Source organism: Hypanus sabinus, chromosome 19 (genome assembly GCF_030144855.1).
Source record: "Hypanus sabinus isolate sHypSab1 chromosome 19, sHypSab1.hap1, whole genome shotgun sequence".
Lineage (NCBI taxonomy): Eukaryota > Metazoa > Chordata > Chondrichthyes > Myliobatiformes > Dasyatidae > Hypanus > Hypanus sabinus.
This window is the reverse complement of record NC_082724.1, coordinates 28821382-28846638: the sequence shown is the minus strand read 5'-3', so window position 1 is coordinate 28846638 and position 25257 is coordinate 28821382. Positions and strand designations below refer to the sequence as shown.

Sequence of the window (25257 nt, the reverse complement as noted above, 5' to 3'; positions counted from 1 at the left end):
GACAAACTCGTTCCCATCCAGCCATTTTACAGTATGGGAGTCCCAGTCAACGCAGAAAGTTAAAATTACCTTGCATAATAACCTATGTTTCTTGCAACATTCTGCAAACTCTCTACAAAGTTGCTCTCTAGATCCTACAGACTGTTTGGTGGTCTATAATCTAATCCGATTAACGTGGTTATACTTTTCTTATTCCTCAGTTCTACCCATAAAGCTTCACTCCAGTATATCCTATTTGAGCACTGCTGTGACAATTTCCCTTACCAGTAATGCCAACCCCCCCCCCCCCCCCCACTGCCAATCCCTCTCACTCTATCACATCTAAAACAATGGATCCCTGGAGCACTGAGCTGCTAGTCCTGCCCATCCTGCAACCAAGTCTCATTATTGGCTACACTGTCATAATTCCATCTGCTGAACAATGTCCTAAACTCATCTGCCTTTCCTACAGTATGCCTTACATTGATATATACACAGACAGAATATTAGTCCCACCATACTCAACCTTTTGATTCCTGACTTTGCATGAAGGCGTAACAACATCTTTCTCCATTACCACTCCACTATCTGCTCTAGTGCTCTAGTTTACATTCCCCTGCAACTCTAGTTTAAACCCCACCACCCATCCCTTACAAACATTCTCATGAGAATATTAGTTACCCCTCCAGTTCAGGTGCGAACTGTCCCTTCTGTACAGGTCCCACATTCCCTGTAAGAGAGCCCAATGATCCAAAAGACTGAAATCCTCTCACCTGCACCATCTCTTTAGCCACCTGTTAAACTGCATGACATTGCTAATCTGGTCTCACTAGCACGTGGCACAGGTAGCACTCCTGGGATTACAACCCTCGAGGCTCCAAAGTACCAAAGTCATCGAACTGCCTTTTGAGCGGCTGGTCACCTCTGCTACAAATGTCGTTGGTACTGATGTGGAGCACAATTTTGTGCTGCATTCCCTCCCACTTAAGAATGCTGTGGACTCGATCCGATCTGTCCCTGACCCTGGCATCCAGGAGGCAAAATACCACCCAGGAATCTCGTTCTCGTCCACAGAACCTCCTTTCAGTTTCCCTAAAACCCTATCATGACAGCTCTCCTTTTCTCTCCCTGTATCTCTTGAGCCACAAAGCCAGACTCAATGCAAGGGAGACCTGAACACTGTGGCTTTCCTCTGCTGGACCATCCTCCTCACCGTATCCAAAGTGGTATACCTATTGTTGAGGGGAATGGCTACAGGGGTACTCTGCACTGGCTGCCTATCCCCTTTCCCCCACCTAATGGTCACCCAGTTACCTGTGTCTTGCACACTGGGTACCTCTTACAGCTTTCTGTTTGTTCTTGTATGAGAGTCACTTTTGTTGGGATTTCTGATATTAAGGTGGAGCATTGACAGGCAGATTCTGGACTGCTGAGACAGCATACAAGTTGAATTGAATTGAATTGATTTTATTACTTACAACCTTCATATACACGAGGAGTAAAAATCTTTACATTACATCTCCATCTAAGTGTGCAATGTGCAATTTATAGTAATTTATAATAAATGGTATGTACAGTAATATAGCATATAAATACAGTTGTGTCAGCATGAATTAATCTGTCTGATGTCCTGGAGCCTGTTGGCCCTGGCTTTTATACTGCAGTGCTATTTCCTGGATGGTAGAAGCTGGAACAGTTTGTGGTTGGGGTGACTCGGGTCCCCAATGAATCTTCAGGCCCTTTTTACATATCTGTCTTTGTAAATGTCCTGAGTAGTGGGAAGTTCACATTTACAGATGCACTGAGCTATTCACACCACTCCCTGCAGAATCTTGCGATTGAGGGAAGTACAGTTCCCATACCAGGCATGCAGGGTGACTTGGACAGGTTGGGTGAGTGGGCAAATGTATGGAAGATGCAGTTTAATGTGGATAAATGTGAGGTTATCCACCTTGGTGGCAAGAACAGGAAGGCAGATTACTATCTAAATGGAGTCAAGTTAGGAAAAGGGGAAGTACAATGAGATCTAGGTGTTCTTGTACATCAGTCAATGAAAGCAAGCATGCAGGTACAGTAGGCAGTGAAGAAAGCTAATGGCATGCTGGCCTTTATAACAAGAGGAATTGAGTATAGGAGTAAAGAGGTTCTTCTGCAGCTGTACAGGGCCCTGGGTGAGACCCCACCTGGAGTATTGTGTGCAGTTTTGGTCTCCAAATTTGAGGAAGGGCATTCTTGCTATTGAGGGAGTGCAGCGTAGGTTCACAAGGTTAATTCCCAGAATAGCAGGACTGTCATATGTTGAAAGATTGGAGCGACTGGGCTTGTATACACTGAAATTTAGAAGGATGAGAGGGGATCTGATTGAAGCATATAAGATTATTAAGGAATTGGACATGCTGGAGGCAGGAAGCATGTTCCCGCTGATGTGTGAGTCCAGAACTAGTGGCCACAAGTTTAAGAATAAGTGGTACGCCATTTAGAACAGAGATGCAGAAAAACTTTTTCACCCAGAGAGTGGTGGATATGTGGAATGCTCTGCCCCAGAAGGCAGTGGAGGCCAATTCTCTGGATGCATTCAAGAGAGAGTTAGATAGAGCTCTTATAGATAGTGGGGTCAAGGGATATGGGGAGAGGGCAGGAACGGGGTACTGATTGTGTATGATCAGCCATGATCACAGTGAATGGCGGTGCTGGCTAGAAGGGCCAAATGGCCTACTCCTGCACCTACTGTCTATTGTCTATTGTCAGGCAGTGATGCAGCCAGTCAGGATGCTCTCAATCATGCCCCTGTAGAACGTTCTTAGGATTTGGGGGTCTATAGCAAACTTCTTCAATCATCTGAGGTGAAAGAGGTGCTGTTGTGCGTTTTTCACCACACAGCCGGTATGTACAGACCATGTGAGATCCTCAGTAATGTTTATGCTGAGGAACTTAAAGCTGATCACCTTCTCATTCCCAGATCCATTGATGTCAATAGGGGTTAGCCCAGGCATGGGCAAACTACGGCCCGGGGGCCATAAGCTTTTTAATCCGGCCCGCAGAACTTGATGAAATTATATTAATAAACCTTATTAACGTTTTTTCCCCGCAATTCTGGCGTTTTCCCAATAGATGACGCACTCTATATACATTGACCTTTGTTGAGGTGCAGCGTATTACTCCACATTTGCGCTTTACTCTTTGTTCGGCTCGACCTATTTGTGTGAACAGACGTCCAGTGTCATGAACATCAACAAAGCCAGCCACAGATCCAAGTTAACTGACCAACACCTCAGATCCATCCTGAGCATCGTCACAACAAAACTAAATCCAGACTTTGATGCGCTGGCTAAAAAGGGAGACCAACAACACTGTTCCCACTGAAATTAAAAATAAGTTTCTTCGTTGTGTTATGTAAAAAATGCATTTGAAAATATTTTTTTCAATAGCCTTACATGTTACATGTCATTTCTGTTAAGTGATAGACATGAGTAGTGCGCAGGTGCACGTACGTTCTCAAAATAAAAAATGCGCTCCAGATCAAATAACACGCTCCGCATACTGGCGCGCTGTCACTGTTCTGTCCTTGTGCTGGTCGTTGTTGAGTTTTGGCACAGGGGACAATTGAATAAGAAGGAGCAGGACAAGTAGACCTGCATCTCCTACCGTTTTTGAAATAAAGACAGTCAGGAGGAGAGTGATGATGATAATATCTTGAAGGATAACAGAATTTTCAGTGCTTTAAAATAATAACTGTTACTATTAAAAAAAAGCTGTATTTTATTCATTTAATTTTCAGTGTTTTAAAAGTCATTTCAATAAATAGCTAAATACCATGGGACTTCAAAGACAGATATTTTGTTGTAATGCATTTGTTCATTTTCAATTGAAATTAAAGCACATGTTTTCTACATATCCCATGATATTTTATTTTCTCTTATGAGGTGTATTACCAAAACACTCCATCCATCTGCTCCTGGTCTGGCCCCCCTGTCAAATTTTAGAACCCTTTGTGGCCCACAAGTCAAAAAGTTTGCCCACCCCTGGGTTAGCCTGTCTCCAATCCTCCTGTAGTCCACAACCAGCTCCTTCGTTTTTGCAACATTGAGGGAGAGGTTGTTTTCCTGACATCACTGTGCCAGAGAGATGACTTCTTCTCTGTAGGCTGCCTCATTATTACTTGAGATTAGGCCAGTGTAGTATCATCAGCAAATTTACTTAGCAGATTGGAGCTGTGGGTGGCAACACAGTCATGGGTATACAGAGGGTAAAGGAGGGGCTTAGGACACAGCCCTGAGGGGCACCTGTGTTGAGGTCAGAAGGGCAGAGGTGAGGGAGTCCACTCTTACCACCAGCTGGTGATCTGACAGGAAGTCCAGGATCAAGCTACACAAGGCAGGGTGAAGGCCAAGGTGTCTGAGATTCTTGTCGAGCCTGGAGAGAATTACGGTGTTGGATGCTGAACAGTGTGTAGAGCAGCACCTATTGCATCATCTGTCGATTGGTTGCGTTGTTAGGCAAATTGTAGGGGGTCCAGTGTGGGTGGTAGCAAGCTGCAGATGTAGTCCTTGTTGAGTTGAGTGCAATAGCACACTAGTCGTTCAGACGTGTTACCTTGGTCTTTTTGGGTACAACAATAGTGGATGTTTTGAAGCAGGAGGGCACTTTACACTGGGTGAGAGAAAGGTTAAAACATCTGTAAACATACCTGCCAGTTGTGTCACACACACAACGGAGATTATAAACTTGGAGGTTTGGTTTTAATAATTTTGCTTCCGTTTTTTTTAAATCTAAACGCTTGGACTTTTTTTCTTTAAAAATATTTTAATGCATTTTCAGCAATGGTTAGATTTAGAAGTACAGGTGCCCCCCCCCCCCTTTACAAAGGTAGAGGGTTCCTATGAAACCTTTCTTAAGCCAAAATGGCATAAATTCAAGCCTATCATGGTATTCGAGGTTGGACCAGCCTAAACATAATCATCATTAAAATCTCACTGCTAAATGAAAGGGTACAGAGGGATAACAGGATCAGTTTATTTCTTCAATTCAAGGAAAATGCAGGGACCATAGGTAGCACTGCAGGATCAATCCCAAAGTAAATGGAGAAGCTAGTTCTTGAGATGTGTGTTGGAGAAACAAAGTACGAGTCCTGTAGGTATTAAGGAACATCACGTGAACATGCACAACCCTACATTGAAGGATCTGTAGTGAAAAGAGTAAGCAGCTTCAAATTTCTGAGGACCAACATCCTGAGCCCAGCACATAGATGTAACCATGAAAAAGATGCACCAGTGTCTCTGCACTCCTAGAAGTTTTAGGAGATTCGGCATATCATTAATGATTGACAAACCTCTACAAACATACCACAGAAAGCATTCTGACTGGTTGCATGATGGCCTGGTATGGGAACTCTGGTGCACAGGAACCAAGAGGCTACAGAGAATAGTGGACTCAGCCAATTTCCTCATGGGTACAGCACTTCCCACCATTGAGGACTTTACAAGAGGTGATGTCTCAGGAAGTTGACATATAGGATCCCCATCATTTGCACCATGACCTTTCTTATTGCTGCCATCAGCCAGAAGGTATAGGAGCCTGAAGACGTACACCTCCAGATTCTAGAGCATTTTTCCCCACTGCCATCAGATTCATGAACCAACCTGAAAAACCCTAGGTCCACCTTCGATAACCATGTATTTCCTGGATATTGCACTAATGTTGTTGATATGTTTGTTTATTCTGTCATACAAGTTGTCTATAATCTATGTTAATTTATGTAATTTATGTTATCATGTTTGTAATGTGCTGCCCTGCTGCTGCAAAAAAGCTCACTTTCACGGCATTTGTATTCTGGGTATGTATGCCCATAATGATGAACTTGAAACTAGTACAAAACCTTAAACACATTTAACTTTCTATTGGTTTCTTCTTGTGGATGGTTAGATCAATATTTATAAAATGAGTCTGAGATTTGTTTACCATTCTATAGCTCTTCAGGAATTATTTTTAGGATGCAATGTGACAATATGTTTGCTTATTCCAAGTCATCATATTATCTTAAAATCCACATCTGTGGAAGCTTTGATATAAATGTTTTCTTTAGACCTGCATCTTGAACCATGTACCATGATATCCAAAGATATTTGTACTTACCTAGAATCAAATTTTATATAATCATAGGGTAGCAGGGTGGAGGTGTGTCCCTACCAAAGGACATACAAGGTGCTCCTTCCTTCTGCTAGCCTGCAGATTAGCCCCCCCCCCCCCAATCAGGGTCATGTGAAGCCATGGGAGCAGATGTTCAATGGTCATATGAGCAGCTGGTGCACATTACAAGTCCTTGTTATGTGACTACTGACACCAGGCAGACAATCTCAGAAGAATATTGATAATTGCTGAGGTTACCCATCTTGTAAAAACACTGCCCAGAAGAAGACAAAAGCAAACCACTTCTGTGGAAAACTTTGCTAAGAACAATTATGGCCAAGACCATGATCACCCATGTCATGTGACACTATACACAATGATGATGATGATGATAATTATCCATGTGTCTGGAAGAATATCACCTTCTCTGCCTACCCACAGACAAAAATGACAGACAAGCTATCCTTCAAATGGAGCATGCTCATTGTAAGACAGTCTCAAATATTTTACTTTATAATTTAAAAAAGTTTAGTCAGACACAAATCCATTTTTCATCATAGAAAGGTATTAACTACCCTTTGCATCTAATTAAACATGTTTCCTGACATCTTATTTAGGAGATTTCCCCCTAATCAACAATATTTATTTTGTTGGAAAAGCATCATTTGTAAAAGTTTAATAAAACCCGCAATGACCTTCACAAATTTTTGACTACTTACCTGAATGCACAGTGAGTTTTAAATATTCAAAATTCATATATAGGTCCCCTTTTCTTAATTTTTATAGCAACATTAGTGTTCTGTCATCATAATTTATGCCCCAAAACACAGCACATTTTTGAAATGAGGATATGTAATCAAACCAAAATATCTTCCCCAATGTCAGTTCTGGAGTATAAATAGGGACGGTTCAAAGCTAATGTTCCTCATTGAGAAGTCTTTTTATTTGCTAGTGAAACATAAATATAATTAATTCAATTCAAATAAATTTACTTGATTACATTTAGATCCTTGAACTCATACTGCATTTGGATTTCTAGATTCTATATTGAAATAGACTGAAAGAATTTGAAAAGATGGAGGTATAGAAGAATGTGAAAACCTTGGAATGCATAAGGAGATGCTGGAATATTCAGGCATTGAATGTTAACAATGCAAATTTACTCTTCTCAATTCCATCATTGCACAAGCAGCAAAGACATCACCAATAAACAAGGTTCAACAAATATATTAATGTTTATCAACAACTTCATTTTTTAAAATGATATCTTACATTTTTCACAACACATACATCAGCGTAAATCCAGTGGAATCTAGCAGCATTTCTTTGAAAATTCTTTGCCAGACAAATTCTGGCTCCCGAGGGATGCCAGTTCCATTATGGACACTGTCCTCTATCAGATCCAAGATTCTTTAGCTCTTTGTCACTTCCACCTATCACCTCCTAGATCCTTACATCATTCTTCTGTTATCCCCTATCACCTAGATATGCCTATCACTCACCAACTTTTGCTTAATCTCTTTCCCCAGCTTTTTATACTGTTTATCTGTCTTCTTTCTTTCCAGCCCTGATGAAAGATCTTGGCCTGAAACATCAACTGTCCACTTCCCTCCATAGATGTTGTCTGAGCTGCTGAGTTGCTCCGGCCTGTTCTGTATTGCCCCAGTTACACATCTTGCATCGGATGACATACAGTGTGTAATACTTATAATGAGCATATTATAATTTGAAGCTGATAAATAGGCATAGTGGTTAGTGTAAGTGTCAGCAACGAGTTTGTACATTCTCCCCGTGACCCTGCAAGTTTTCTCTGGATGCTCCGTGTTCCAAAGACATACGAATTAGGTTTCAGAAATCGAGTGCATGTTATGTTAGTGCCTGAAGCATGGTGGCACTTGTGGGCTCTCCCCAGCATATCTCAGACTGTGCTCGTCGTTGACACAAACAGTGCATTTCACTGTAGGTTTTGATGTACATATGGCAAAAAGCTTTCCTTTATATCTAAATGCTCATCTAATGATGCATTTCCGGGCATTGGTGCCAGTAACCGCATGTACAGTACAAAGAGCACATTTGGTCCTTTGTATTTGTGTCAGCTCTGGAGCAATTCAGTTGAATCCCACTGCACTGTTCTCACTCCCCAGCCTTATGTTTGGCTTCAAATAATCTTCAACTTTAAATGAATAAATACAATGGTGTCTGCTTCAATTATTCCTTGTGACAAAAGTTTCATATGAATCTGTGCCTGAAAACATTTCCTGTTAAGTTCTTGTGCCTGAATGTTGCTTAGATCTTGTTGCCTTCTGACGTAAACGGCTTCTCGCTTTATTACTAATTATAGTTAAATAGATGACCTCTCATTAACCAGTAAAATACCTTAATCTTCAATCTATCTTGTTGGTTTCATCAAAATCTGGCAATTGTAATAACTTATTTTAAAATCTGTTATCCTTTTCTGCAATAAAATAAGTCCCAGTTTTTCCAGATGGACGTTTTAAACAGTGAGAGAGAGCTGTACATGTTTAATTAAGCTTGCATGTTACCATAACAACATGTTCTTCCAGTAGAAACCAACCACCAACTTTATAATCTCGATTCCATTATTCAGCTTTAAACTTTAACAAAAAGGCAAGACTTCGAAGGGAAAAAAATTGAATAACCATCAAATTGCTTTGCTTCTTAAAAATGTGAAATACACATTGAAAATTTCACAATAATGGATAACTTTTTCTATCATATACTAGAACAGAGCACCCTGGTAGCACCCTTACTTACACCAAGAACCTCCATCCTAGGTTACTGTGTACTGTATTAAAATTCAATTTCTTAAGAGTCAAGATTATTTTTTATATCTTGGTAGGGAAGTAATGGAATTAGATCATCTATTTTAAAATATAGCCTGTGAATTTCTGTTTAATATAGGAATAGTGGGATAACTCTCTGCAAAGCTGTTACATCAACCTCATTTGCAACTCATTAGTAATCCTCACCCACCCACTCAAATCCACTTCTTAACCACTGGGAACAGTTTCTGATAGGTGACAACAGTTACAGGCTAAAAGATGACAAATAACAATCACATCACGAAAGTACAGGTAATGGCCATTTCCAAAAGACAGTCAGCCTATATCTGATACTCAATGTCCATTATGAACATCGTGGTAATTGTACCATTCACACAAATGGGGTGGCTACAAGGGAAAGACAAATGCTGGGAAGCCTGAAGCAGATATTGCACCTTTTGACACCCCAAAGGCTTCTCAATGTCTGCCAGCAGAGAAGGATGTGAATGTTGAGGATGGTTAATGGGGCTGCTAATTGAGAGGTTGAATGGTGTAAAGCTTCTTGAAAACTATTGTTCTTGCCCTTATTAAGAGTACTGCATCATGTTGACAGAGGAAATTCCTGGTGGCATCAGTAAATGAGTTTTTCATTACAGACTGGGACCTGTCCTTGTACTCACAGTATTTATGGGGCTGATCCAGTTTCTGGATTATGTGCTGGGGTACTTGATGATAGTATTTCTATTAAATGTCAGTGATAGGTGGTTAACCTCATTGTTGTTGAAGGTGGCTATTTCCTGACTGTTTTTGGCACAAATATTACTTGCCACTCTACAGACTTATGCATGCATCTTGCTTAGGTCTTGCTGCCTTCTGATGAAGAGTGTTTCATTTGACAAGGAGTTGCAAAGGGAATTGAACATAATACAATCATCAGTGAATGTAAAAACTTTGGACTAAGTACTAGAAAGAAGCTCAATGGTAAACAAGCCTTGGACAGCCTTGAGGAACTTCTGTGTGATGTCCTGGAGTTGGAAGGTTGAGCTCTGACAACCACAATAATTTTTTTATTTGCAAGATACAACTACAACCACTATAAGGTGTTGTATTTTGGGAGGTAAAATGCAAAAGGAAAATATACAGTAAATAGCAGGGCCATGAGTATTGATTACTGAAGGATCTTGTGCAAGTTCAGAACATGTTGAAAGTGGTCATACAAGCATTTGACAAGCTTGCATTTATTTGTTGGAGTTTTGAGGATAAAAGTTGGAAAGTCATGTTACAATCACAAAAAAAAACTTTGGTTAAGTCAAATTTGCAGTATTGCATGCAGTTCTGGTTATTGTAGAAGCATATATGATAAAGCTATTAGACAGAAATGTGAACAAACAGGGAGTGAAGGACATGGATCATGAGCAGGCTGATTAGATTAGTTTAAATTAGCATCATGGTTGTCACAAACTAGGCAGGCCAAAGGACTTATATCATCAATGATTCTACCAAGGTAACAATACCACACATGCTAAATGCTATCTTGATATCAATTATAGCAATTCTCACCTCACCTCTGACTTTAGCTCTTTAAATCCACATTTGGACCAAGGCTGTGATGAGACCTGGAGCCAAGAGGTTCTGGCAAAACTAACAGTGAACCTCATTGAATAGTTCATTTGTGAGTATGTGCTGGCTGACAGCTCTGTGTATTATAGATTCCATCACATCAACAGGGCAGTAGATTGTTATTTGACCGGTCTCAGTCCTGCTTTTTATTAGGTAAATGCCAGTGTTGTAACCATACCAGAACAGCATGTCTAGACGTGCAGCTGATTCCAGAGTGCAAGTCCTTAACACAGCCATCTTGGTCATTGGTCATTGGTCATTGGTCATTGCTGTATCTAATGTCTCAGCCATTTCAGATATCATACAGTGTGAATCAAACTGCCTCGAACCTGGCTTCCTTGATGGTGGGGTCCTCAGGAGCATGTCTCAGCAGGATCCTTGTTAAGTTTCATGATGCACTCAATATTGGTTTAAGGTTTTTGTGATAATGAGCTCCCAGGCTGGATATGTTAGTTTTATTTTGAACCAGATAATGTTTCATATGAATTAATTTTTCTGTGTTTATTTTTGTACTTCATGCTACATTTTCAAGACATGAAATGCAGTTAACACTTTTTTTAATATTGTTTTAAAATTTAGATCTAGACTGTTAAGTAATTTATCTACTTGAGCCTCTACTGTCTATGCATTAGTGTCAGTTCATTGAAAATAAACTCAGTGGCTACATTATTGGGTACACCTGTATACCTGCTCATTAATGCAAATATATGATCAGCTAATCATGTGACAGTAACTCAAAGCATAAGAGCATGCAGACATGGTAAATAGGTTCAGTTGTTGTTCAGACCAAACATCAGAATGAGGAAGAAATGCGATCTAAGTGACATTGACCATGGAATGATTGCTGGAGCCAGACGAGGTGGCTTGAGTATCTCAGAAACTGCTGATTTCCTGGAATTTTCTCACACAACAGTCTCTACAGTTTACAGAGAACACTGTGAAAAACAAAAAAAAAACAACCAGTGAGCAGCAGTTCTGTGGGCAAATGCATCTTCATAATGAGGTAGGTTAACGACCAGGAAGGTGAAAGTAACTCAAATAAGCACACATGATAACAATGGTGTGCAGAAGAGCATCTCTGCACATGCAACACATTGAACCTTAAGGTGGATGGGTGACAGCAGCAGAACTCAGTTACAGCAGGTACCTAATAAAGTGGCCACTGAATGTACAGCATCTATGATACTAAATGGTTTTCACTGCAACAGATTAGACTGAAGAGCAATAGCTTAGTGAGGTTTCATGTGTCACATCCATTGTCGTCCTGAAGAAAATATCAGTTTATGGCAACATAACATGATATTAATTACTGAACCATGAATAATATTGAAAACTAAAACCCATTGTTAAGTGATGTAATATGTGCTTTCACAAAGAAAATTCCCATCCACTATTTTAACACAAATGTTAACTTGTATATTTTAAATAAGTTAATACATATGTAAAAATGGAAGTCAGGGCTATGTCATCCATGTAGGTCAAATATGTATGCATGCCTTGTACTGTAGGTCAATTATGAATGCATGTCATGCATTCGTTTCCTGACATGTAAAATAATACTAATTATGCTATTGATTATAAAACAATGACTCATCCACTAACAATGGGTTCTAGCCTGCCTGATATTTATGGTTCTGTAATTAATACATTTATATATTTTTTTAAAATGATACAAATCAATATTGTCATGGACGTATCCTAACACATTGTAAATCTACAGATCATGAACTGAAACCATGTCAATGCATTTTTCTTCTTTTAATACTCTACAGGGATTTCATAGATCTGGTTACATTTGTTTTATTCTTAATTTATTTTAGCATTAGAATTATTATTTTGGATTTTATGAAATATTAAGCATACATGAATAATACAAACAGTAACAGTAAAGTTATCTCATGCAAAAGGAAATCAGGTTAGTGATAATTTCATTAACACTTCAATTCAAGTATGTATAGAACATCATATTATCAAATAAACTTGCTGAGTAGATAGGTGAAATTGGCTCAATTTTAACAAGTAAAAGAACTATATGATCCATAGGGTCTATTAATTGTAACTGAATGAGAACAAGCCCTGAACTAAAACTAGCCAATTAATTTCAACTGCTCAGATTTTATATCAGTTTTTACCAAATTTAAAGACTTGTGCTATAGATATTTTATCTTAATGCTTGCTCATTACTTGGAAAATAATGCTAAAGAATGCATTTCATGTAAGATATATACATGATAATGTCAGTGGAAAGCAGCAAAACTTCTGGAGATTTTGGATTTACTTTTCTGATATGCCAAAACATTCTTCCTTCAACTAAATGCACAGAGGAACCTTGCTCAATTCTGGTGCATGATTTGCTTAGGTAGGTATGCTTTGAGTGGAGTAAGGTGCAATATTATCAATTTTTCCTGCCTCCAAGACTCCAACTACAATGTCAGTGAACATTGAAAAGAGGGAGCCAACTCAAGCAAGCTCATGTTCCAGGGAGACATGCAGCTTAAACTTCTGTTAAACAAGCAAATTTCGTCATTTATTAACAAACTTCTGTAAATCAAAACAAAATTGACATCTTGAATTCCGGTCCTAGAAAAATTCCAAAAGTTCTACCTCTTCAAAGTTCAAAGTAAATTTATTATCAAAGTACATACTGTATATGTCACCATTTGCAACCCTGAGATTCATTTTCTTGCAGGCGTACTCAGTAAATCCAAGACCCATAACAGAATCAATGGAAGGCCACATGAAACACGACACTCAAATGACAAATGTGCGCAATACATCAACTGAGCAAATATTCAAGAATTAATAAATAGCTGGATAGATGGATAAACAAGCAATAAATATTGAGACTGTGAGAGGAAGAGTCCTTGAAAGAGAGTCCATAGATTGTGGGAACAGTTCAGTGATGGGCTGTGTGAAGTTGAGTAAAGTTATTCCCATTGGATCAGTCAGATGATGCTTTACAAATGTTTACACTTTAATTTTCAAAAGTATACTCTGTGGCCATTTTATTAGGTACCACCTGTAACTAATAAAGTGGCCACTGTGTGTATGTTTGTGGTCTTCCATTTCAAGGTCGACATGTTGTGTTTTCAGAGATGCTCCTCTGCTGTTATTTGATTTACTGTCACCTCTCTGCCAGCTGAGTCAGTCTGGCCTTTCTCCTCTGACCTCTCTCATTAACTGAACCTCTTGAACATGTCTGCATGTTTCTATCCATTGAGATGCTGCCGCATGATTGGCTGATTTGATACATATATCGACAAGCAGGTGTACAGGTGTACCTAATAAGGTTGTCACTGAGTGTATATACAAGGTGAAGAACGAGTCAGCAATGTATTATTAAATTGTATCATTCAGAGAATTGTTTCATTCTTTAATGTATAAATGCAATGAAGCATATTGCAGTATAATTCTCTACAGTATGACTGTTTCTTTAGCAATCTGAAACATAGAAACATAGAAAACCTACAGCACAATACAGGCCCTTCGGCCCACAAACCTGTGCCGAACATATCATTTAATCTGCTCAATTCCTATGATTAAGATGAAAATTTAATTTGTAATCATAAATAATAAACTACTTTGATGACAGTAATTTATTTGCTAATCAGGAATCTAAGTATAAAAAATAAGGTGAATGAGTCTTAAATCCTAACATTCTATTTTCTCTTGAGTAAATTAGAATCCAACTTTTAAATATATTGATATGTATTATTTATGAAAAAATATTATTGTTTTATGCATGAAGTGATAATGTATACTTTTCAATATTCTATACTTTCATTGCATGTTCATTATCCATTTTAAAAAACAAAGTATTAATAACAGAATACACTCTTCATTTTATGTGGTAAAAATTAAATTTAAGAGCTAGTAAATAAATTGGCAAGTTAAATGTCTGAATTATTAGTCCTACAAGTTTACTCATGGAATGTCCCACATGACCAAAGTATAATTTGTGATAGGACTTCTTGTGTAAGAAGTCCTATCACAAATTATACTTTCCCACGATTCATAAAGCAATAACAACATTGACAAGCTTAATTTCCCGAATAACCGACAATAGTAATTTTGATAGAGTTTTCAAAGTTGCAATATTGTTCTGAATTTTGAAATTTTGATAAACATGTTGTGTTTGTTTCAACAAAATAATGCAACGAAAGGATTCTCATTATTACAGTACTTTAACCGCATTTCTGTATAAACCAGAGCTCCAAGGCTTGTTAAGCATTCTGTAAATAAATCACTGTCTAAGCATATATCACCCCCTCCGGAATTCTACAGAAGCAATCACACATACCATCTGTAAACGAATATTATTAATGTACTAAAATTATGTCCTTTGAAATTCAGTCATATACGAAATTACAACGTTTTATAGACAATGAAATAATTCACAGTGATTTAATGTAATGAACAAAAACGTTCCAAGTTCTTTCCCCACGATTGGATCAAACGTTTTCTGACGAAGTGAAACAAAGAGAAAAGAAACCTCTCAGAAATGTCTGCTTATAAAGTCAGTATTTTTAACACATGTAATTGCTTAACGTCACAATAAACATAACTAGCAAATCGGTTAATAAGTGCCTCATTTTTTGAATACTAGAACTGCATTTACGCAATCCTTCCCATTGCCGAATTCTAGCGCCAAAATCTTTATCTTTATCAAATATTGCCAATCAGACACGTAAACTGGACTTGAAAAAAATAATATCTGGCTAAAAATATTTCATATGCACTAGTTTGCGCAACCATTCATAATAAACCTTCGCCTAAAGGTATAAACAACTGGTAAGGGGAAGGGGCGGCACCACGTTCTCAGCAGAAATGCTTTGTATTAGACCTTTTATGCTGAAAACCAAATACGTGCTTCGAAACAACAGTATAGACATCTATGTGTTAATATTGCTAGCAAATTCAGTATTACATTCCACTTAATCAAGCCAGTGATAATTAAGTCAAACAAATCAAAGAAACATTATAATCTCATTATATATCAACACCCTCCTTAAATGTCACAAGTGTGTTTTCTCAGAAACTTACCCATTCCAGAAGGCGCAGAAACCCCAAAGGCTCCTTCGCGACACGGAATGTACCCGATGCTACAAGCTAAAGAGCAGGATGAAGTGTAGAGAACATTTTAGAGAAATTACTCATAGGAATCTTACTATTGTATTATTTAACCAAATGTAACTTAAATTGGATGGACGTGCATCCCTTACGTGATTAATTATATCCATCTCTGAATGTTGTGATGATGTTGATTGGTCTGAAGGCTACAATAAGCTACGAAGTCCAGCCGCTGTTGACAGCTCCCAGTGTAACTCTCTCAAGGTTCGGATTTGCCGGAAATTGCCGACGACTGACGGAGATGGAATGACAGGCGGGTGCCACTCGCCGACGTATTCAAGAACTTCTCCGATTGGTCAATCGGGCTTTACCCCGCCGCCCGTGACGGGATAGGCTTGTTCTTATTGGCCAACGGCTCCAAACACCAACTCTATTTTTATTGGACAATCGCAGCCAATGCCCATGTTGCCTAGCAATAGCAGGTGTGCGTGAATCGGAGCAAGTGTAAGAGTATTGAAGTTCGTGGAATTACAATATTTCTCATGTGGCCAAATAGTTCGCATAAGTTAAAATAAAATGATATATTAAATATTTGTACCTGGCGTTCTTTCTACTTATTTTGTTGTCATGACCAACAGCGTTGCTTCAGCGCACTCGCCTGATGTCTCTTGGACTAAAACTGAATCAGTTTAAAACTGGCTCTGGTATAGCAGCAGCCTCAGAAAGAGATTGGAAATTATTCTCCACTTTCTACCTTCAAGGTAAGTTAACATTTCTTTGCAAAACTCTGATGTATTCGATGGCCATATGCTGGAAGTCTCTTGTTAACTACTTAATTCGCCTGTTACACTGGAAATACGAGTATGGGGGTGGGGGTACCTGATTTATGGGATCCTTTACTACTTTTTAAAGTATATTCAATGCAAATGGTGACACATTGGTTATCATTGGGTTGCATCTATTTTCAGTTATGGTAGTTGCATTTCTTGACATTTACATTAGAGTTCCCCCTCCCTTACTACCGTCTTTAAGTAATGCAGATGTGATGGCGATGGCAGTCATATGTTCAGATTTTAATACAATTAAGTTTGGTACATCAGTATAATATCCTCTTTTCTTCACAAATCAAAGCTTATTCTTTTTACAAATTGATTGATGCAAACTGTTCATCCTCATCCCGTTGTCTGCTACAAAATCATGAATTGTTCAATATAGGACTCTTTGATATTTGACTATAGCACCATAAAATTGAGGAATAGATCTTTGTTACTATTGATGGTGTGGACGTGGATGTGTTGAGGATCTACAAGTACCTGTGAGGTACACCTGGATGACAGACTTGAGTGGAGCACCAACACAGAGGCTGTGTACAAGAAAGGCCAGAGTTGTCTCTGCTTCCTGAGGAAGTTCTTCGGAGTAAGCAGGCCCCTCCTTCACATGTTCTACCAGTCTGATGTGGCCAGTACAATCTGCTATGCAGTGGCATGCTGGGGCAATGGCATCAACACAAATGATGCCAACAGGCTCAATAAACTGATTAGAAAGGCTGGCTCTGTTTTCGGAGTCAAGCTGGACACACTAGAAGCTGTGGTAGAACAAAGGACTGTGTGGAAAATCCTGGCAATTCTGGACAATGTTTCTCACCTGCTGCATGCCACCTTGGCTGAACAGAAGAACACGTTTTGTAACAGACACTGTTTCAACCGCACTGCTCTAAAGCGCGAGATATGAGGCTCTATAATGAGTCAACCAAAAGTTGGAGAAGTGATGACCCCGTCCTGTTAGACTGTCTGAGGTAACCTACTTTTTATTCTTTCTTACTTCTCTTCTAATATTAGTATACTTGTCTATCTGTGCACTTGTAATGCTACTGTGACACTGTAATTTCCTTTGGAATCAATATCTATCTAACATACACACACAAAATATCTGGCCTGCTGAGTTCCTCCAGCATTTTGTGTGTGTTGCTGGGATTTCCACCATCTGCAGATCTTCTCTTGTTTGTGGTCTACCTAACATATCAGTCTTTAATGAGGAACTGATCAAAGCATATCAACAACCAAATGTTGCCAGAAGTTCTGATGTTTTTCACATTCAAGCTGCACTTATAGATATTGAAAAAGAAATGTCCCTGGCAACATTCACTTACAGGGGTGTTCTGTGTGGAACCAAGGCCGCCCATGCAGTACTCTTCCACTCGCAGACAGTTTGAAAAGTCCAGCAAAGATCCATCGGGTCCTTGTGCATGCTGGGAAAGAGTTTTTCATCATTTTTTGTCAACTTTTTTCACAATGAGTTTACTGGTGGCACTTGCATTAAACTAGGGCACTTAAGAGAACAATTAAAAATGGCAACATCAGTAAAGGTCTGAAGTCATAAGAAATACAAATATAAAAAAACAGAAAATTAAGAAGATACTCAGCAAGTTAGTGAAGAGAGAAACAAGTTCAACATCTCTGTTGATGACTTCTCATCACAACATCATCAGTCTGCAGGAGTAGAATTGTGCTGTTGAAGTGTACTGCCAGACTGACTGAATGCTTCCAGGCGTTCCCGTTTTTATTACAATGCTGTCATTTGTTTTTCTTTCCTCGCTGCATAGGTGACGCAGTTGAAGTTCTCCAGCATCTCAGCCTTTTGGAAAAAGAACCACTAGATTTAGTCTGATCCTGCAGAAGTGGAAACCCATCCTGTTCTCCAAGGATTATTCTCTGTGGACGTCTTGATTCACTGGTGATTTCCAAACTGAGAATTATGAAACAGGATCGTATCATGTTGCCAGAAGGAATGCTGTGACAGTAGCCAATCAGCTGTTCACAGATGTGAGAAGCTAGTCACAGTTAAATTGCTTGCTTCAGCAGCTCAGCTCATTGTGCCCATGGGAAATTAAAAGCACCATTAGGAGTCTGCATGATGTTACAGACCGGCCAGGTTCCTAAAGGTGTGGGAGGTTTGAATTTCTCGATCTTAGCATGTTGGCAGCATGTTTTTCAAGTGCTCACAAGAAATTGTGCTATTGCTTTTCATTTTAACTAGTGCAGAATTTCATCCATATCAGCCCTGAATAAACAAGTCCCAAAGCAACTCAATGAGGATGAAAAGCTAGCTTACTTAGTAATAAGCATTGCTGGATTGAAAAAAAAATACAAGCATGAGCTGAATGCTGAAGCTTGAATCAATATCATGGTATCCTGCACTTCCAACATATTTCATGGATTATTGATGGACAGCATGTGGCTGCCTGAGTTGCAGAAGAGAAACTTCGGCTGGAATTTGTGAGTAGTGGAGAAGTGATCTCACTCATTATTGAATGTTTTATTTTTCTCATCCATGGAGATCTCTAACCCAAGAAGTTTCCTTTCCCTGATATACGCCACTCTCAGATGGCTATATAAAGTGGCTGAGTAGCAAGTTTCATTAAAGAATTCACATGGACAGGCCATCTGGAATCAACATACCCCTGCCTTAGTTACCTTTTTAAACATTATACAGAATGCTAAATAAAGAACAGACTGTATATGTATATTATCAACTAGTTGAAGTATCAGCTCCTATTTGAAAACAATTTTATATATTCTTTATATCTTGAATTGTTCTTGAGAAAATTACAGTGCACATTTATAAAATTAGTTTTTTTGACCATGATAGATTTTAAAGCAGCATTTGTCATTAAAAAAAACATTAAAATCTTACATACTTTTTCTGACTAAATAGAAGATTTACTGGATATTTTACACCAAGATTAGTTGATATATTACTAGAAATTCATGATCATTCAAATGCTTCCATGAAAGAAGACAGGAAACAGCAGTGTGCTGAGGCATCCTGAATCACAGGCAGCCATTTTGGGTTTTTCCCACAGCAATTTACACATACATGCATATCTCCAAATTGGTCTTAGTTACCTGGAGTAATGTCAATAAACATGGGTTGCTGTGCCATCAATAGTCTTACAGATTTTGTGTTCTTAGCTCCTGCTTCCTTGCATGATGTATGTCTCCACTGCTCGGTAAGGGACATACACAAAATAATAATTTCTAATGCCTGATGTTTATTTTTTCTCTTCCTCATCTGTATACAATTCCCATCATCAGAATCACCATCTAAGTGCTCCAGAGGAAGTTCATATCACCACCTATAATGGTAATTTGGTTATCCCCATCCTCAGTGACATAAATGACATAGAACAGTTCTAAGGATAAACACAAGAGTTTCTGTAGATGATGGAAATCTAGAGTAACACAAACAAAATGCTGGAGGAACTCAGCAAGTTAGGAAGAATCCATGGCCGAAATGTAGACTGTTTATTTGTTTCCATTGATGCTGCTTGCCCTGCTGAGATCCTCCAGCATTTTGTATTTGTCCTTAGGATGCTGTGTTGTTCCAAACAATGGATCAGGCTCACATGTAATCAGAAAAGAACTCCATTCTTGGGTGGGCACCCAAGTCAATCTTTTGTGAATTTGCTCTTCTTACAACTAATTGTTGCATGAATTTTTGCCTGCTATGTATCAATGGCTGGCTGGTATAGTGGTTCTAGAAGTTAGCTTATTTCATCAAAGACTATTTTCATCAGGGAAATTTTTTATCCAAACAAATTAAAAATGCAAAGTATGAAAAGGTTTGTTGTGATATTCAATTATACTTCATTACAGGGAGAAAGCAGAAGAATGGAGTTGAGAGAGAAAATTAATCAGCCACGATTGAATGGCAGAGTCAACAATGGGCCAAAAGGGCTAATTCTGCACCTACATCTTATGGTCTGCAAGCTGTTGACATAATAGCTATTATTGTGGCTTTACATTTAGCCCCAAATTATACAAATATACCAAAATATATTTGTTTATTTTAAACTGATTCATAAGTACATAAATAGTTATTTAAACTATATACAAAGATGATAACTTTAATACATTTGTTTGTTTATCACCTCTTCTCGATGTTGGGTCTTGTTTTTTTATATTAAATGCAACAAAATGCATAAGGTACTGGTAAAAAAAGTTTCTAAAAATCAGGATTGGACATTCATCACTTGGAAAGGTCACAAGCTGAAATGCGGAGTGAATGACTGATGTGCATTTTCTATCCCTTACAAGTGCTTCTCTTAAAAGTTTTACAAAGGTTGGCACTGAACTTATCATTTCCTGTTAGGTTAGAGAGTGAATAGAGAAATTTTGCTTTGTTTTTGACTTGTGAAAAAGCATATTTTAAAAACAAAGAAAATCCATTCCAAATAGACAATTCTCAATTTGATAAAAAGCAAGATACCTTGGATATTAGAAGTCTGAAATGGAAAGAGAATATATTGGAAATAGTTCACAATTTAAGCATGCCAATTAAATAACGTTAGAAATAGGAGCAGGAATAGGCCATCTGGCCCATTGAACCTGCTCCGCCATTCAATAAGATCATGTTTGATCTGACCATGACTCATCTCCACCTACCAGCTTTTCCCCCACACCCTTAATTCCCCTGTTATGCAAAAATCTATCCAGTCTTGTCTTAAATATACTTACTAAGGTAGCCTCCACTGCTTCATTTCACAAAAAATTCCACAGATTCACCACTCTTTTGGAAAAGCACTTCCTCCTCATCTCCCCCTATACTTGAGGCTATGTCCTTTAGTTCTCATCTCACCTACCTGTGGAAATAGCTTTCCTGCCTCTATCTTATCTATTCCTTTCATAATTTTAAATGTTTCTATCAGATCTTCTCTCATCCTTCTAAATTCCAGTGAGTACAGTCCCAGGTGACTCAATCTCTCCTCGTAGTCTAACCCCCTCATCTCTGGAATCAACCTGATGAACCTCCTCCGCACTGCCTCCAAAGCCAGTATATCCTTCCTCAAGAAAGGAGACTAGAACTGCATGCAGTACACTAGATGTAGCCTCACCAGTACCCTGTACAATTGCAGCATAACCTTGCTGCTCTTAAATTCAATCCCTCTAGAAATGAAGGCCAGCATCCCATTTGCCTTCGTGATAGCCTGCTGCACTAGCAAACCAACCTTTTGCGAGTCATGCACAAGCACTCCCAAGAATTCTGCACAGCAGCATTCTGCAATCTTTTACCATTTAAACAATAATATGATCTTCCATTTTCCCTTCCAAAATAGATGACATCGCATTTACCAACATTGTACTCCATCTGCCAGATATTTACCCACTCACTTATCCTATCTATATTTTTCTGCAGGCTCACCATATCCTCTGCACAATTTGCTTTTCCACTCAATTTAGTGTCATCAGCAAACTTAGATACATTACACTTGGTCCTCTCTTCCAGATGTATATTGTGAACGTTTGCGGGCCCCAAAACCCTCTCCTGCATCACACTACTCACCACTGATTGCCAGACAGAGAACCACCCATGTATCCCAATTCTCTGCTTTCTATCGGTTAACCAATCCCCTAACTATGCTAATACATCTTCTCAGCTCTATGTGTCCTTATCTTATGGATAAGTCTTTTATGTGGCACCTTATCAAACGCCTCCTGGAAATCCAAGTAAATAACGTTGATCTGTTCCCCTTTATCCAATGCACTTGTTATATCCTCAAAGAAGATCCAGTAAGTTTGTCAATTGTCAGAGTTAATAACCCAGCTCATGTCCTTTCAATAGAACTCCTTGACGTAAATATTGTGGAAATGCACTTCGCTTTATTAAAATGTAATGTGAATAATGGAGTGAAATATATCATTTTGTTTAATAATTATTCCAGCTACCTAAAATTATGTAATATTAAATATACAAATGTTTATTCTAGAGATTCTGAAGTATATATATAGTATTATGAAACATTAATTTTTGCTTTGCAAACCCTTATATATCCTGGTGGTATCATTTGTATTTCACTATTCATTTGAAATGTTTATTATTGATGACAGAGGCCATCATATCAATTGAATTCTTCATGCTATATATTTCTTTAGAGATTTAAATGAATGACATGTACTGTATGTCATCAATGGCCAAAATAGTACTTGCTCAATCAAAATGGCCCCCAAATGTTCCAAAAGGAAAATACTGTGGATTCCAAAAATTATAAACGCACAGAAATTGTGGAAATTTTCAGTAGGTCAGGTGAATTCCATGGGGCGAGAGAATGGGGAAAATTTTTCACTTTAAAAGTATTTTATCAGAACTGAGAATTTCTGGAGATAAAGCAAGATCTAAAATGGGAGCAGGGCAGGAGAAGATAATATTGAGAATAAGAGAGAATAAGTGATAATACAATGTGAAGGAATGAGGTTATACACCAGGGGTGGGCAAACTTTTTGACTTGAGGGCCACAAAGGGTTCTAAAATTTGACAGGGGGGCTGGACCAGGAGCAGATGGACGGGGTGTTTTGGTAATACACCTCATAAGAGAAAATAAAATATCATGGGATATGTAGAAAACATGTGCTTTAATTTCAATTGAAAATGAACAAATGCATTACAACAAAATATCTGTCTTTGAAGTCCCATGGTATTTAGCTATTTATTGAAATGTCTTTTAAAACACTGAAAATTAAATGAATAAAATACAGCTTTTTTAATAGTAACAGTTATTATTTTAAAGCACTGAAAATTCTGTTATCCTTCAAGATATTATCATCATCACTCTCCTCCTGACTGTCTTTATTTCAAAAACGGTAGGAGATGCAGGTCTACTTGTCCTGCTCCTTCTTATTCAATTGTCCCCTGTGCCAAAACTCAACAACGACCCGCACAATGACAGAACAGTGAGAGCGCGCCAGTATGCGGAGCTCTGTGCTCGCAAATCCCCACAGGCTATCTCCCTTAGCCAGAACGCTGGCTAATTGTGAGCCGGTTCGGATGTGCCAGGAAATGGGTCGCCACAAGGTCACAAAGTAAAGCGCAAATGTGGAGTAATACGCTGCACCTCAACAAAGGTCAATGTATATAGAGTGCGTCATCTATTGGGAAGACGCCAGAATTGCAGGGAAAAAACATTAACAAGGTTTATTAATATAATTTCATCAAGTTCTACGGGCTGGATTAAAAAGCTTAACGGGCCGCAGTTTGCCCATGCCTGTTATACACCAATGAGAGGAAAATGAGAACATTCTGGAGACGTGTGAATGCAATATATTTATCTTACATTACCAGAGAGATGCTGAACATCTGAATTAGAAATTCTGATTTAGCTGAAATTATTGAACTTAATGTCGTCAAAACGATTAATGTACATAACTGGAAGATGCTCTTCCATAAGCTTATACTGAGAACCACTGGAATGTTATGATGGATGGTTAAAATGACAGATACTGGGAAGCACTCATTCTATGGGAGATCTAAAAGAAGCCATTCTGGAAAGCAATGACCCTTCCTGATATAGAAATGATCACATCATGAACTGTGAGTAAGAAGAATACCAAACTGAAAGTACAATGCCACCAATTCATGTGATATATGTGATATGTTTATTTTGGGTCCTCAAGGCTGTGAAACGAATGAGTACCCTGCCACCACCAAGGACAACGAGATGTTGGCTGTTTACCTGTCCTGTATATTGAATGATATTTTATTAACTCATTTGAGATAATATTTTGTTTTATGTTTAGTGTGCAATTTATGCTTTGTGGGTGTACCATGGTCCAGATGAATGTTATTTTGTTTGGTTGCAATATATATGTACAGTCAGATGACAATAAATGTGAACTTGAATTTGAACTTGAAAAGGTGGAAAAGGAGAAGATTTATTTAGTGATACAGTGAGGAGTAGGTCCTTTTGGCCCTTCAAGCTATGATGTCCCAGCGGCCCTGAACAAACCCGCTTAACCCTAACCTAAACACAGGACAATTTATAATGACCAATTAACCTACCCAGTATGTCGTTGGATTGTGGGAGAAAACCAGAGGACCCAGAGAAAGCCCATGTATTCCACAGGGAAGACGGTCAAAGACTCCTAATATAACAGTGCTGGAATTGAGCTCCGAACACTGGGATCCCCGAACTGTAATAGCATCACACTAACTGCTATGCCGCCGTCAAATAGGTGTAGAGATACGATCAAGGGTCAGATACTGTAATGATATTACATCATGTGCAGCTCTGCCACCACTCATGGCCTGGAAGTTTAATATCACGAAATCGTTGAAGACCAAGAACATTGGCAGATCAAAATGAGGTAAATCTGTATATGGTGCATATTTGTATGTGGTTACTCAAGTTGAGTATGTTCTCCTGAGGGGTTATTCCCTTAATGGAGAATACCTGTGCGTGATTTTATTCAATGCAGGAAGACTGCTGTTTTGAACAGATCAGGGGCACCGTTCAGTAACATGGCATCTGAGATGCCTGGGACTCCCTCACTTCTGCAGCCTTCTTCACTGCTGTTGTGATGCGTCATCATCTTCCACCAGCTCCAGCATTGAGGTCTTGGTTGGATTGCTCCCCCTCCCCCTTGACCTTACTACCATGAATGACCCTACTAGGAGCTAAGCTCCAGGCAGTATCATTCTCGGGATCTCGGGAACTCAAAGGCCTCTTCACCACAACAAGGTGACAATCTTCGCAGAAGTCGTGCAAATGTCAACTGTATGTTTGTGTGGTTGATTGCTGACAGCAGTTTCTGGTGCAAAGTTTGAAGGCAATGAATTCTAATCATGAAAGATGGTAGAGACTAACATTGTTTAAACAAGTATTTACACTGAGAAAGGTGAGGTACTA

The 25257-nt window shown here is 38.7% G+C and overlaps 1 protein-coding gene across 1 annotated transcript in view; it reads right to left on the bottom strand.

Annotated features, from left to right (window-relative positions):
* The window catches only part of synpra (synaptoporin a), a 311094-nt gene extending 295223 nt beyond the window's left edge, over positions 1–15871 (bottom strand). Inside the window, exons 1-2 of the mRNA XM_059944257.1 lie at positions 15731–15871; positions 15552–15617 (exon numbers count right to left, since the gene is read on the bottom strand). Coding sequence (XP_059800240.1) covers positions 15552–15617; positions 15731–15748 — 84 coding nt within the window. The 5' untranslated portion in view covers positions 15749–15871. The remainder of the gene's footprint in view (positions 1–15551; positions 15618–15730) is intronic.
* Positions 15872–25257: the final 9386 nt, after the last annotated feature.